Source organism: Corapipo altera, unplaced genomic scaffold (genome assembly GCF_003945725.1).
Source record: "Corapipo altera isolate COAL_440 unplaced genomic scaffold, ASM394572v1 74, whole genome shotgun sequence".
Lineage (NCBI taxonomy): Eukaryota > Metazoa > Chordata > Aves > Passeriformes > Pipridae > Corapipo > Corapipo altera.
The window spans coordinates 248,473-262,999 of record NW_020884934.1 but is presented as its reverse complement, the minus strand read 5'-3'; the positions used below and the strand labels follow the sequence as shown (position 1 = coordinate 262,999).

At 38.5% G+C, this 14,527-nt stretch overlaps 1 protein-coding gene across 2 annotated transcripts in view; it reads left to right on the top strand.

Annotated features, from left to right (window-relative positions):
- Positions 1–14,527, top strand: part of GBE1 (1,4-alpha-glucan branching enzyme 1) — a 149,023-nt gene that overhangs the window by 90,890 nt on the left and 43,606 nt on the right. For both annotated transcript variants that reach the window (XM_027660072.1, XM_027660071.1), the window contains exons 8-12: positions 1,591–1,706; positions 3,246–3,373; positions 7,913–8,011; positions 10,727–10,837; positions 13,764–13,935. In XM_027660072.1, the coding sequence (XP_027515873.1) occupies positions 1,591–1,706; positions 3,246–3,373; positions 7,913–8,011; positions 10,727–10,837; positions 13,764–13,935 (626 nt within the window). The remainder of the gene's footprint in view (positions 1–1,590; positions 1,707–3,245; positions 3,374–7,912; positions 8,012–10,726; positions 10,838–13,763; positions 13,936–14,527) is intronic.

Genomic DNA, 14,527 nt, shown 5'->3' with positions numbered 1-14,527 from the left:
CATGTAATGCATACCAAGGAAAGGTATTGAACTGAGACAATTCACAGTGAGCTGGAACTCACATTTCCTAAATTTGGAGGGTTTGGTTTGGTAATCTTTCTGTCTTTATATGCATGAATGTATATCTGTGTGCAGTGCATGCAAAGAAAAGGAGAAATATTCTAATTCTATGGAAATAAATAAGAATTAGCTATTTGGTGAGATCAAGATTTGACCAGTTTGGGAGTGTTTTCACACATTTTTTTCATGTAATACAACCACCTTGAGACTTAAAGCATCCTGCATAGGTGAAAGCTTTTTGGAGGAAGGAAATTGGGCACATTTGTTTTGTCAAAATGGAGTAATGGCACCTTGTGTCATAATTTCCTCAGGAATTTACTGTTTCTGATGTCTGTTAAATGAAATGTAGAAAAGGTCCCCTTTGCTGCCTTGTGCCTACTATGTGCACAGGTAAATTGGAGCAGGGATGCTGACTGAGGTGCTTTGGGCTGGGTGACCCCTTCCACCTCACCCACCAGAGAGTGGCAGGTGGGACCCTACATCCTGCTGTGTAGCTTGCTCTGTTCTCTGAACAGAAACTTGGTAGGAAGTGGGCTCATAGTTGTACTGTCCTGGAAAACTAGTTAGAGGAATCATAGAATTGGCAAAAGATGTTGGCAAAAAAAGTTTCCCTATGTCATGTGTTGGCTGGTTGAGATGGGGGAACTCATTGGAGCCGTGGCTCGCAGGAGATGCACCTGAGGCAACCCGTGCTGAGGGTGGCAGAGAGAGTTGTGCCCTGGAGGGTGGAGAGTAGAAACAAGATATGGGGGGTCTTTTGAAGCTATGGAGACCAGTGTCCCAGGAGAGGAGGTGAAGAATAGTAGGAAAATTGTTCCTAATACTGTTTTATTCCTTAATATCAAACTCTGTTCACAAATGTCTCCCAATGCTTGCTCGTTTTGGAACCTCTTTTATATTTTTTATTTCACATCCATGCTTGCTTTGTGTGTGTGTGTTATACCCCATTCCTGTTGTTCTGAATTTCAGAAAATATCTCCTCAACTTCCATAACTTGGTTTACTCTTCAAATGTGTAAATTTGCAGAACAGCAGGTGATTTAGTAATCTAATAGTGATTTGTGATTTGTAACTAGTCAGGGAGGGAGGTGGGGAAAGACAACTTTTTTACTTCCTTTATTCCTAAAAATTGCTGTAAATCCGTAAAATCTTGGGGACAAAATCTTACCTATTATAATTTTCTTTCCATTTCTGTAACATCTTTTCCTTAAGGAGGCAAAGGAAAATTATCGCAGCGAGTATGTAAAATATAGTACATGTATTTAGACACTAGCCTGTTAGATGTCTATATAGATAGTTGAGAGTTCTTCCTAACCTCCTATCTGCACTCTTAAAATTATGTGCAGTAGCAGATAAAGACTTAAGAAGACAAACTTCTTAGGGAAAGGTCAATGAAAAATAGAGAAGAAGCCATTGAAATGGTAAAATGCACAGAACAAGTACTACATATGCAAGTGGGGAACATGTTATAAGGAATTTTAGTTGATCCCAAGGTTTTTAAAGCTTATAAAATATGTTCATGTTATTTCAGCTGGGAAGTTTTGAGATTCCTTCTGTCTAATTTGAGAATGTGGATTGAAGACTATCGCTTTGACGGGTTCCGGTTTGATGGCGTTACATCTATGTTGTATCACCATCATGGGATTGGTAAGTAATTTAATCAACTCTCATTTCAGCAGTCCTGTTGCAGCTGTTGCTGTGGAAATAATGTTATCAAGTTCACTGTTTCTCAGAGGGGGGAAAAGGGGTTTTAGAACAGGAGCTAGCAGGGCTCATTGATAAGCTTTAAACTAGGTAGGAGAGGGGGAAAGGGATAAAACCAGGCTTGCCAGTGATGAACAATGGGATGGCACACCAAAACTTGAGGAACTGAGCACTAGTGGGATCCTTCAATCTGCTCCATGAGGTGTCTGCTACAACAAACCACATTTGAAATGTTTCCACACCAACACACTGAGCATGAGGAACAAACAAGGAGCTTGAAGCTTTGGCCCAGTCCCAGGGATATGACATCATTGGCATAAATGAAACCTGGTGGGATGAGTCCTGTGCCTAGAGTGCCCTGTTGGATGATATCAGACTCTTCAGGAGGGATAGGCAGGGCAGAAGAGGCAGGAGGGTGGTGATATATGTGAGGAAGGGACTGGAATGTATGGAGCTCACAGCTGGCAATGGCACAGTTGAGAGCCTCTGGGTTGTTGGGTCCCTCAAAGGCCAAGAGATCCCTGCAGAGATACAAACTGGAGTGCTGGGCAATCACCAGATCACAAAGACAAGTGCTGAATTCTACATTTGGGGGAGAACAACCCTTGTATGTATGTACTGGGGAATGAGATGCTGGAAAACAGCACTGCAGAAAAGGACCTGGGCATCCTAGAGGATGGAAAGTTAAATATGAGTCAGCAATGCCCTGACAGACAGGAGGGCCAACTGTGTCCTGGGGGGCATCAGGCAAAGCATCACCAGCCAGTCAAGGGAGGGGATTGTCCTGCTCTGCTCTGCACTGGGGAGGCCTCACCTCGAGTCCTGTGTGCAGTTTTGGTCACTACAGTATAAAAAAGATACTAAGCTATTAGAGAATGTCCAAAGGAGGACAACAAAGGTGAAAGGCATGGGGGGGAAGCCGTGTGAGGAGCAGCTGAGGGCACTTGGTGTGTTCAACTGGAGATCAGGAGACTGTGGGGAGACCTCACTGCAGTTACAACTTCTTTGTGAGGGGAAGAAGAGGGGCAGGCACTGATCTCTGCTCTGTGGTGACCAGTGACAGAGGACCTGAGGGAATGGCCTGAAGTTGTGTCAGCGGAGGGTTAGGTTGGATATCAGGAAGAGGTTCTTCACCCAGAGAGTGGTTGGCTGCTGGAACAGATTCCCCAGGGCAGTGGTCACAGCACCAAGCCTGACAGAGTTAATAAACGTTTGGATAGTGCTCTCAGGTGCATGGTGTTTTTCTCGGGGCTGTCCTGTGCAGGGACAGGAGTTGGACTTTGGTGATCCTTATGGGCCCCTTCCAACTTACCATATTCTGTAAATGCTCAAAAAAATCCAGATTTGCTAAAAGCTTGTTTTGCTGCTCTACGGATAGATCAGAAATCATTAATAAATGTGGTGCTTATAAAATGGAATATTGCAAAATATGTTTTCTAAAAAGAACCTGACTGTGGCTTTTAAAACTGTCTGTCTTATTAGGCACAGGGTTCAGTGGAGATTACAATGAGTATTTTGGTCTACATGTGGATGAAGATGCTTTGTGTTATCTGATGCTGGCCAATCACATGATTAATACCTTGCATCCAGAATGCATAACCATAGCAGAGGTAAGATCAGAATTTGCCATCCTCAATGGCATTAATATTGATTAATTTGCTTTGGGATGTGAATTTTTTATTAATTATCAAGTTGCACTTTGGGTACTCAAGAACTGACATGAGTTAAAAACTATTAATTAGTGGACAGGCTTTGCCTGGTGGGGAAAAACAACTTGAATATGCGCTTTGGGAATTTTCTCTGCATTAATAGATTATTAATTAGTGTGGTGATTTCTTTTTTTTTCCTTCATCACCTTGAACTTGTAATAAGATTTGTTTTTATTAGTTTATTTCTTGTGCATGATAGCCATTTGTCACTAGTGCTTCAGGGTACTAAAGATTAACAGCCCTAGTGTGGTTTTGCATATTTTGAGTTATATTGGCATAACTGACAATTCCCTTCAAATTAAATGCAATAAACTTATAAATGTTGAATGTATAGGCTAATTTAAATTTGCTATTAAGTTTCTCCAGGTTTCTGAGAGAGTTAATAGATTATATTATTTGAATTGATTGAGATCAATTAACTCTTTTGACAGAAAAATATTGTTGGCATAAATGAACTTATAGTATGAAACACCAGAGCATTAAAATTCTATTAATAGGTATGTTTTCACGAATATTTTGTCTTTATCTAAAAGAGAAAAAACACGCAAACATTGAGGATTTTTTTTCTGTTACTATGTTTCAATAATTCATTTCATTTAAAAGAAAAAATTGGATAGATCTGATAAAAGTAGGGACTATTTGTATTTCTAATCAAACTTATTGTATTGCTTAAGAGTTCCCTATTTATTTTCAGCAAACAAAATACAGCTTAACTTCGTTTCTTACTTATGGTAAAGTTTTCTATTGTAGACAACTGCTGCTAAAAGCTAAACAACAAGCTATCAAAAACAGCATCTGGTGAGCAATTACTAGTAAACTTGAGGTGGTTTCATTGGCTTATCTGAAGGGAAATGTGTTAATTTTCTAGGTGATATTAGATCATAAACATTCCTACCAATGAAATTCTGAGTTCAGTTGTCTTGTATTACCTGGCTTAAGAGTTTTGGTGGTTTTGTTCTTGTGGGTTTTTTGTGGTTTGTTTGGTTTTTTTTTTTTAATAAGATGTGTCTTCAGTTTCTCTTGCGTGAGTTGAAAGCTGCTTCTTTTTCAATACATAATTTTCTACCTCGGGGAGTTGCTACACAAATCATAGAATTGATCAATGTACTGCATGGTTAAAGGAGAATTTCAGAAGGAGAAACTATTGACATAATTGAAAATTACAAAAGTCAATGAAGAATATCTGCTTGCCTATGGAATGCATACCATGTGAGAAAAATGTTTTTCTCTAGCCATAAATAATTATAATATATTCTTTAATTAATATAATTGATGATTTTTACAGCTTTTTAATATTCTGTTTTTTCACTATCTTAGTAATTGTGAAGTTTTTAGGTGTTACTGACTATATGCTAATTTTTTTTCACTTCGGTCTTCCAAATAAAGCTGTGATTAAAGTTTTTTTATAATCAGAAGGAAAAGTATTAAGTGAAATTACATCATGCCTGAAGTATTACAAAAGCAAACAGGCAAAAAATCACCTCTGGTTTCTACTGCTGAGGTTTCTGATTTTATATGCAGCTCATTTTAAATTTGGGTCTGAACAAATGTTTAGAAATTAGCTGTTTAATTGTAACACCACAGAATGGCTTGGGTTGTCAGGGACCTAAAAGATCATCTTGTCCCAACCCCCCTGCCATGGGGAAGGAGACCTTCCACCAGAACAGGTTGCTCAAAACCCCATCCAACCTGACCTTAAACACTTCCAGGGGTGGGGCATCCACAGCTGCTGTGGGCAGCCTGTTCCAGTGCCTCACCACCCTCACAATAATGAACTTTTTCCTGATATCTAAATATATTTTCTTTCAGTTTGAAGCCATTCTCTCTTGTCCTATCACTACATGCTTTTGCAAAAAGTCCCTCCCCATCTTTCTTGTAGGCTCCCTTCAGGTACTAAAAGGCTGTAATTAGGTCACCATGAAGCCTTGTTTTTTTCAGGCTGAACAATCCCAATTCTCTCAGCCTTTCCTCATAGGAGAGATCCTCCAGCCCTCTGATCATCTTCATGGCCCTCTTCTGGACTTGATCCCACAGGTCCATGTCCTTCCTGTGCTGGGGACCCCAGAGCTGGAGGCAGCACTGCAGGTGGGGTCTCACCAGAGCAGAGCAGAGGGGCAGAATCACCTCCCTCACCTGCTGCCCACACTGTGGGATAAGCCTGGGATATGTTTGGCTTTCTGTGCTCCCAGTGCACATGGCTGGGTCATGTCTGGCCTCTCATCCACCACCACCCCGAGTCCTACTCGGCAGGGCTGCTCTCCATCCCTTCATCCCCCAGCCGGGATTCATGCTGGGGGTTACCCCAACCCAGATGCAGCACCTTGCACTTGAGTCTTGTTAAACCTCATGAGATTCCCATGGGCCCACCTAAACTGGTCCCAGTAGAGACCTTGCTGAAGAGGTGATTCCCATCTAATGGCAGCATGCCCAGTGCTGCATGGGCCATTCCACTGTCAAAAATGCCAATGCTTTGGTGGTGACACCACCTGTGGAGCAATTTATTAATAGACCATCTGTTTCTTCCAGTGTTGCTGCCTTCAACTAGACTTATAGAGGAGACTGTTTGTACCTCAGCTTCCCTTACCAGCTTTCCCAAGGCCCTGAAAGCCATTTTGATTGCTCTTGGACTACACATTGATGCCTCATTGCCTCCTACATGGAAGATCAGTAATGAGTGGTAGTCTGAGGGCCACACCAGGCTAGGAAGTTTCCTGGTGGAAGACATACTGAAAAAATGAATGCTGAATTTATTTTTGTGTTTTTTTTAGTGTTCAGTTAAAATTTGTAGATAGATATAAATAGTATTAAATTTAGAATTTTACTTCCTAAAAACCTGGCTTCCAAAACTGTGACTCAAATAGATGTGAGCTGCTTAAATTTCAGGCTTGGACCTTGTCCAGGTAGGCATCATGGCATCACAGAAAAAGGCTTTTGTTTCATATCATCATGCCCTGTATAACTTGGAGACCATTAGTCTGTTTTTATCCTTCCTGGCTGATATAGGAGAACTATTGAACTTCCTTTTATCACATCAAAAAGTTTGGAAAGAATTTCCACTTAATTATTTCATTTTTACAGCATGTGGAATGTGGATACAGTTTTCTGTGTGATCTAATGACTGCTGACTAAAGGGGGATAATCCCTTCCTTTGATCTCCTGGCTTTGCTGTTCACACAGCCCAGGATGCTGCTGGCCATCCCAGCTGCCAGGGCAGGCTGCTGGCTCATGCTCAGCTTGCTGCTGGCCCAGAGCCCCAGGGCTTTCCCAGCAGAGCTGCTCCCCAGCCTGGCTGACCCAGCCTGTGTGGATGCAGGAGGTCGCCCATCCCAGGGACAGGATTTGACAATTGCCTCTGGTGACATTCCTGAGCTTTCTGTTGATTGATTCCTCCAGCCAGTCAGGGTCCCTCTGGATGGCAGCCCTGTCTTCCACCCCTGGGGTGCCATCCATGAGCTTCATGGTGATGTGGTTGATCTCACTTATGTCAGAGTGTGTGTGTATAACAGCAAATATCTTTTTCAGTAGTCCAGTGCAGCAACTGGACTGAAAAGTGGATTGAATCCAGGAAACCAGAATGAGCTTCCTAATTAGACCCTGGTTCTAGTCAGTATTTAATTCCATAAATTCTCATGTGTAGATGCTAGAGGTGTATGATAATCCATAACCTTTGTCAGTGAAAAGTCATTCCACCACGTAAGTTAATAACATCGAGTAATGATGGATATTTTGTAATTATTGGAGACTTGCATTTTCTGTCCAGATAAGCTAACTTTAGCAAGAAAATGCTGTGCGATAAAATTGCCTCAGAACGTGGTGAAATAAATATTTTGAGAACTTGGAATTACAAATTTAAAAATGGTCAGCTTCCATCAACAGGAAGATGAAAAATTATACAAAGAGCACGTCACTTTCCAGGGCTAGCTTGATCAATAATTCTGGTTTTGCACAGTGGGGAAATAGTAGGGATCATATTTTACTTCCTTGCTGTACTTAATATTTAGCCTTTTTTTCATGCCATTCTTTATGCAAAATATCAATAAACAAAAGGAAGGTTTAATTTGTCTTTTGTTGACTACTTTGTACTTTCTATTGATTACATGGAGCTCAAGAGAGCTAATTATTTCGAACTCTGCATCTACCGAGGTCTCTTCCCCTTCAAATATCTGCTCTATTAAAGTATTTTGAGATAGAGTATTTGATGAACAGTCATAATGCTTTTCCCTGTAGCTTTTGCATTCAAACAAGAAATCTGGGTGTAGTAATCGCTGATTTTTATTTATTTTTAATCTCCCTTAACCAGGTGAGTCTCTGAAGCTGTTTATAGAGTTGTGTTTAGAGGGTGTTTGTATACAAGTATTGCCGTATGATGGAAAATACAAACTAATAATTGAAATACCATAGAAATTACGCTGTGGGGTTTTTTTTTTTAATCTATTTAAGGATGTTTCTGGAATGCCAGCGCTTTGTCGTCCTGTCGCAGAGGGAGGAGGGGGCTTTGATTATCGGCTGGCCATGGCTATCCCGGATAAGTGGATACAGGTGAGAAAGAACTTCTTCCAAAACACATCCTGCTCTTCGGAGCAGCATGTTTCTCTGTCAGTGCACACACACAGGCACTTCTGAATCCTACTGAAAAATGTTGCTCTCTCTGCTGTTAATGTCCTATTGAAATAAATTCTGACAAGCTTGAGCTCAGGTATTGATGGCTGAAACGAGAGCTGTCAGATATCATGGAGGTTTTCAGGTGAGGAAGTTCAGGGGCTGGTATTTTCATTCCAGCTGATATTTGTTTTCTTCTTACAATACACTGAAACTCAATTTGTTTGAAATAACCTGTATCTTGCAACTACTGTAGAATGTGTAATCTATATGGAATGTGAACAGGTAGATAATAAGTTCACCATATGCATATAAATATTGAAGAATCACCCCAAAAACATGCAACAAACCCTCCTGGCACTGTGTGTGTTACTTGGAATAGAATATAGAGCTGAAAGTTTTAACCAAAGTAAACCCAAGGGAATTATGCAAACACCTACAATTAGTACAGTGGGACTACAGAAAGAATAATAAAAATCTGTAAATGCTCTTCAAGAACAATAATATACTAATAAGCACTGACTACAACAAGAATTTATATCACGTTTTCCTTAATACAGAGAATCACAAAAAAAAAGAAAAAAAACAATAAATGATTTCAAAAAGATCTGAAAACGGATGTTTTGGAGAAGGTTTTTCAGTTAGATAACATTGAAATCCCTGGGGCTATCATGATGATCTGAAAGCAATAAATATTTTATACTACCCCTAATACTTCAATAAATATAGTGAGTAGCTAAAAATAAAAGAACAAATTAACTTATCTTCACCATCTTTCAATTTTGTAACTAGGAGGTGAAAAGCCAATTGAAAAAACAGATTTCAAACCAATTTTTTAAGGAGATAAACTTGGCAGTTTTTCCAGCAGGGACAGCATCCTTAAACTTTGGAATGTGTAATTTAGATATTTAGATCTTGGAGCACAGTGAGGGCTCAGATTTTTGTACCAACAAGAAATACCTTGTGATGTTTCGAAGTGTATGGGGGAGTTGTTTGCAGGGATTTTTTTGTTGTTGTTGTTGTTGTTTTTCTTTACACCTTCAACTTCCTTATCATGCTTTAGGGTAGGCAAAGATAAGCGATTTCCCAGATAGGCAAAATGCAAGTGACCAAGTTCATATTGCATAGGAAAAAAAACCCCAGACTTTAGAATTTTACAAGTACAAAAAATTTGATAATCTGATTTGGCAATCTCTGCTATGGTCTGCTTATTTTAATTTGCAATACTTGGATAGGAAACATAGTTATGATGCAATAAATTCTGTTCTTTAGTGGGAGAAAATCTCACTTCTTTCAGCCTAAACATGTCCTTGTCATGGGCCAGGCAAAGGATGCTGATGGGACGGCAGATCAGCTATGATAGTTTAGCCTGTTTCCCAGCAGAACTCCAGTTATTTAGGAATGTGCTAATTGCACAGGAATGTTGTGTGATGTAGGCAGGAAGCTTTTAGCTAAGGAAACTGCAAATAAGCAGCCACGATAGAGAACATGGAGTTGAAGAAAGGTGATGTACTTAGTTTGTTACCACATTTCTTGAAGGGGAAAATAAAACTGAAATGATTGGAAAGGAGACATTTGGAACCAGTTGTCTGTCAGTTGTTATCAAACTCTCCTACACTGCTTGCTCTCATTTCTCTCCAGTTTTTAAGTGTACACCTGTTAATAGTAAGTTTTCTAGGTAACTTTTTAAAATCAGTTTTAAAACTGAAGGATTTCATTAATTAATTCTGAGGAATCTGTAAGAGTAAGAAAGATAAACTGTTTGTCATAACAGTGACTGTACTAGTTCAGTTTAAAGGTATGTGTAGTACATAATATGATGCTGCTTAAGGACCTGGAAGTATTCAGAGCCAGAACTTACGGACTCAGGAAAGAAAAAACAACAAAAAAACCCCAAAATACAAACAGAAAACAACAAGAAAAGGAAAACATGACTGTTCAGGAGTACATGAACAGTTAGAGTCAGAAAGTTAAAATTTACAGCATGATATTAGCCATCTTGGTGTTATTGCCTTTTATCACTTTTATTTTTATGTCTATATATTTATGTATATGTATTTAAGTTGTGGTGATCAATGGAGGTCTATAAAATAGTATTGAAAAAAAGAAAGGGCTAACACTGAAATAAAACCTGATTTAGAAGAGGGAGGAAATAATGTCATATGAGGCAGAAAATTCCTATTAAAGGGATTTAATTTAAATTGCTGAAAATCAGGAGGCACCACACAGCCCAGTGATTAAGAAGTATTTGGAAGCTCTCATATGCCAGGGTTGCATCTCCTGATGTTGTGGACCAGGTAGGTGTGTGCCCACATATTTTTTCCTGGTTTTTGGTGCAGTGCTTTCTTACAGGTCCTATCAATCACATTACCTGCTGTATTGGAGGATTCATGCAATAGAGGGCACGTTATGTCCATGCTTCCACATGGAAGTATAGGAGAAAAAAAATATTCTAGTTATTTATGTGGTAGAATTGAAAAGGAAAAAAGTCTCTTTGGATGGTCAGAGAAAGCTCATCACTTCAAAATGAGAACAGGAGAAGTTGAATTACTACAGTTCAAAATCCATTGGACATTTCTGTGCCAAGATAATGCTACATGCTTTTAGTTAAAACAGCAATAAATTTTCAGGGATCTTTCTTCTGTTTTCCTGCAGATAATTAAGGAGCTGAAAGATGAAGACTGGAACATGGGCAATATTGTGCATACATTAACGAACAGACGGTATGAAGAAAAATACATTGCTTATGCAGAGAGTCATGACCAGGTATGTTATCTGTTTCTTTATTTATGAGAAGTAAAAGATAGTGTTTATAGATTTGGTGGGTTTTCTTTTCAAAATGAGGCAAGAGTTGGGAAGGATGGCAAGAATTTGGGAGATAGGTAGATGTGGACTACTGCTCATTTTTTTACTAGTTTTTAATTTTTTGTAGGGTTTTCTTGAGGTTTTTTATTTTGTTTTGATCCTTCACTTTAATAAAGGAGTCCTGCCTGGAGTGGGTGGGTAATGTTGATTTTCAGTTTTGTTTTATTTTTAAGAAATTAATGGTAGCATCTTGTTTTGTCTGTCATGGAACATAGGGAGGTGTATAATCCATGCTTTTGAAAATCTTGTTTCCATTCAGCAATCTGGAGCACTGTTTATGATAAGCATAAACAACATCCCAATTTAGAAAATTTGTTCATTGAATCAGTGTTTGTGACTGTTGTATTCCTTTCACGAAGATCTTTCCTCTCTAAAAGGATTGCAAACATCCTCTTTTGAGACCTAAAAGAGATATTCTATAACATTTTGGTTCAAAACACAGTAACAGTAATAGTTCTGTGTATGGAAAAATGATGATGGATTTGGATAACACTCATCTCCCACAATCTTTTTGACAGTTCTTTCTGAAGAGTCAGAAAACATTAGTCAAGAATTATAAAATTAGGAATTTAAACATTTCATTAGAAACTAATATTTTTTTTCCTTATGTAACTACCTTCAACTTTTTCATTACATAGAAGTTATTCTATTTCCTGTACCTCTATAATAAAAGTCAACAGAAGTGTCCAAAACAAAGCCTGTATTTTATTTTAAAAAGAGAATTCTACATTTATCATTCAGTTTATTCATTTTGTGTACCTATTTACCTTCTAATCTCAGACTCTTACTGTGTTCACTTAAAGCATGAGACAAAACTCATGATCCTGGTAAAGAACTTCAGAAATTACATGGAAATCTATATTATTGTATGATAATTTGCTTTCATTAAAGCTGGTTCTTCATCCTAAAGCATGGCATATAACATTACTGTTGCTGTTCTTTTATTTTATGATGATTTTTATTAATTAAGTTGTTTTCTATATCGCTATGTGTTTTTAGTTTAGAATCTCATAGTTGGGAAAAATCTGTTTATTTTTAATTAAAATAAAAAAATGATTGCAGGTATACATCAGGTTGATATGTGAAAAGTAGGATAGAGAAACAAAATGAGAGTGTAGATAAAATTCAGTCTGTAGATGCTGGAAGTGACACATGTGAGGGTACAATTCTAATTTCTTATATTTTATAATGGGCTATGAACTGACTCTTACCAGTCAGAATACAAGGGCTTGTGGTTATAAGTGTGTGAAAATAGCAGCTTGAAGCTAATTGCTGTCAAAAAAGCAGATGCAGTCCTGGAATTATTATGAATGGGATGGAGAACAAAGGACACAATCAGCACACCTGGAGTCTTTCATGGTTCGTGGGCATGTTGAATGTTGGAGGCAGATTTTGGTCCTTTGTCTCCAAGGATATACAGCATATGTGGAAAAAGTGCTGTGAGAGAGTTGGTAAGAAGGTCAGCAGGTGTGGATTGGTTTTCATCAGAAGAAAACTAAATAGAGTAAGATTGTTCAGGGTAGCAAAGTGATCATTGAAGGGGGAAATATATGTGGTAATAAAATCATGGCTATCATAGAAAACAAGAATAGGGAACATTTACCTTCTCTTTGAATTGAAAGATTAGGGGATATTAAATGACACTAACAAATGCCACATTCTGAGTCCAGAGAATAGCTCATTGCAGTCTTCAATCTTGTCATTGTCATGTAGGAATTTTTTTAATTTTTTTTTTTTTTAAAGTCTGTTTTTTACCTAAGGGAATAATCTGTAGATTGTCTCTTATATTGTCAGTTGGAAATCTAAAGGATGATTGTGCTTTTCAGCCAGACCTGCTTATGATTCATCTGTCCCTTTGGAATTTAGTGAGTTTTCATGCAAGAGTATAAAATGAAAATTAGCTAATTGAACAAAAATTAGCTATTTACACATAATTGCTCCAAAACATTTTCAACTACCTGCATGATAGTATATTAGAATAGCATTTGTGTGGCCTTTCTCAAGTAGCAGTAAGCACTAGCAAGTTGGTAATTCAGTCACTGCTTTTAGACAGAATTACTAGAGTTTTTTTTCTCTTGTGTGAAATCACAGAAAACCAATCACCTTCTTGATTGCATATAAATGAATGCTTCATACTCATCCTACATCTCTAAATCAGGAGCTTTTTTAATACCCTTCTATTTTCACATTCCAGGAACTTCGCTTGGGATGTTTGCTTTCTCATTTTCTGTGTTTTCTATAAAAATTCCCAAGTGGTAGGTCACTTGTGACTTACTGAGTTGACGCTGACATGTCACATTTTGTTATCTGTAGGCAAAAAAAAAAAGTTCTTAGAGGTAATTATGCAGTTTGATCCCATCAGGTGAAATGTAGGATGTCAGAGGGGGTTAGACAGCTGTTTATTATCATATAATAATGATAATAATATTATCCTGTCGGTCTGGGGAGCCCCAGTAACCACATGGAGGGTTACTGGAGACAGACACTGGAGTTTGACATCGAGTTGAGGCTCAGCTCATGGACATCCCTGCCTCAGTTTAGACCCTTCCTCCTTTTGGCCTCAGACTAGATCTGTATCACAGTCACATGATTGCACATCACACAACACACAGGGTCAGTAATTAGAAGGTGAGGTTGCTGTGACCTGGTGATCATAGGCAGTGGCAGGAAGGTTTCTTTGGGAACAGGGACTAGATCATGCACCCTGAGCCATGTCCTTGGCTCCTCACCGATCATGCAAGTCCTCCCCTTACAATACAGTGCACCTGCTGTAAAAAACAAAACAAGAAAAAATTAGAAACACTTCTGTCTTCTTGAACTGTTCTAGGCACTTGTGGGTGATAAGACATTGGCTTTTCGACTGATGGATGCAGAGATGTACACAAACATGAGTGTGCTCATGCCTCTTACGCCAGTTATCGATCGTGGAATACAGCTCCATAAAATGATTCGTCTCATTACTCATGCACTCGGAGGGGAGAGCTATCTGAACTTCATGGGTAAGTAATCTTGGGAACAAGTCTCTCATTTTCTCATCTACAGGATGCTTGACAGGGAAATAAAATGATCTGACATCATCTTACATCCACGGTATTTATCACGATGCTGAAGTTGAGGGCATAAATGCTTTTATAGATTTAGTACAAAAGGTGATATGCATTGTTTTTCTGTCTGTAAGATGTATTGTAAGACAAGAAAATAAAATCAAGATGGTTCCTAACTGTAACAGATATAACTTTTAAAAACATGGTAAACTCTATTTCAGGGTACTTTTATTTACAACTACTCAGGTATTTTAATTGTTGTTTTGCAAGTTTGTCAGGTGGTGAGCCATGACTCATGCAGCTGGGTTGTGTTTTGTCTCTATTCTTTTACTTTCCTAAACTTTTTAGGATCACAGTGAATTTACTTAAGATAGCTCATTAGTATAGTGTTTATTTCAGTTATTAATTGTCAGGAAGCAGTCTGGGATCAGTTGACTTGTATTTCATTGCTTCTTAGTGAAGAGCAGAGGCTTAATGAGGTAGGCAAGGACAAATCACAGAGACAGGAGGCACATTCTCCTATCAAATCCCAGAAATTGTAAGAGCT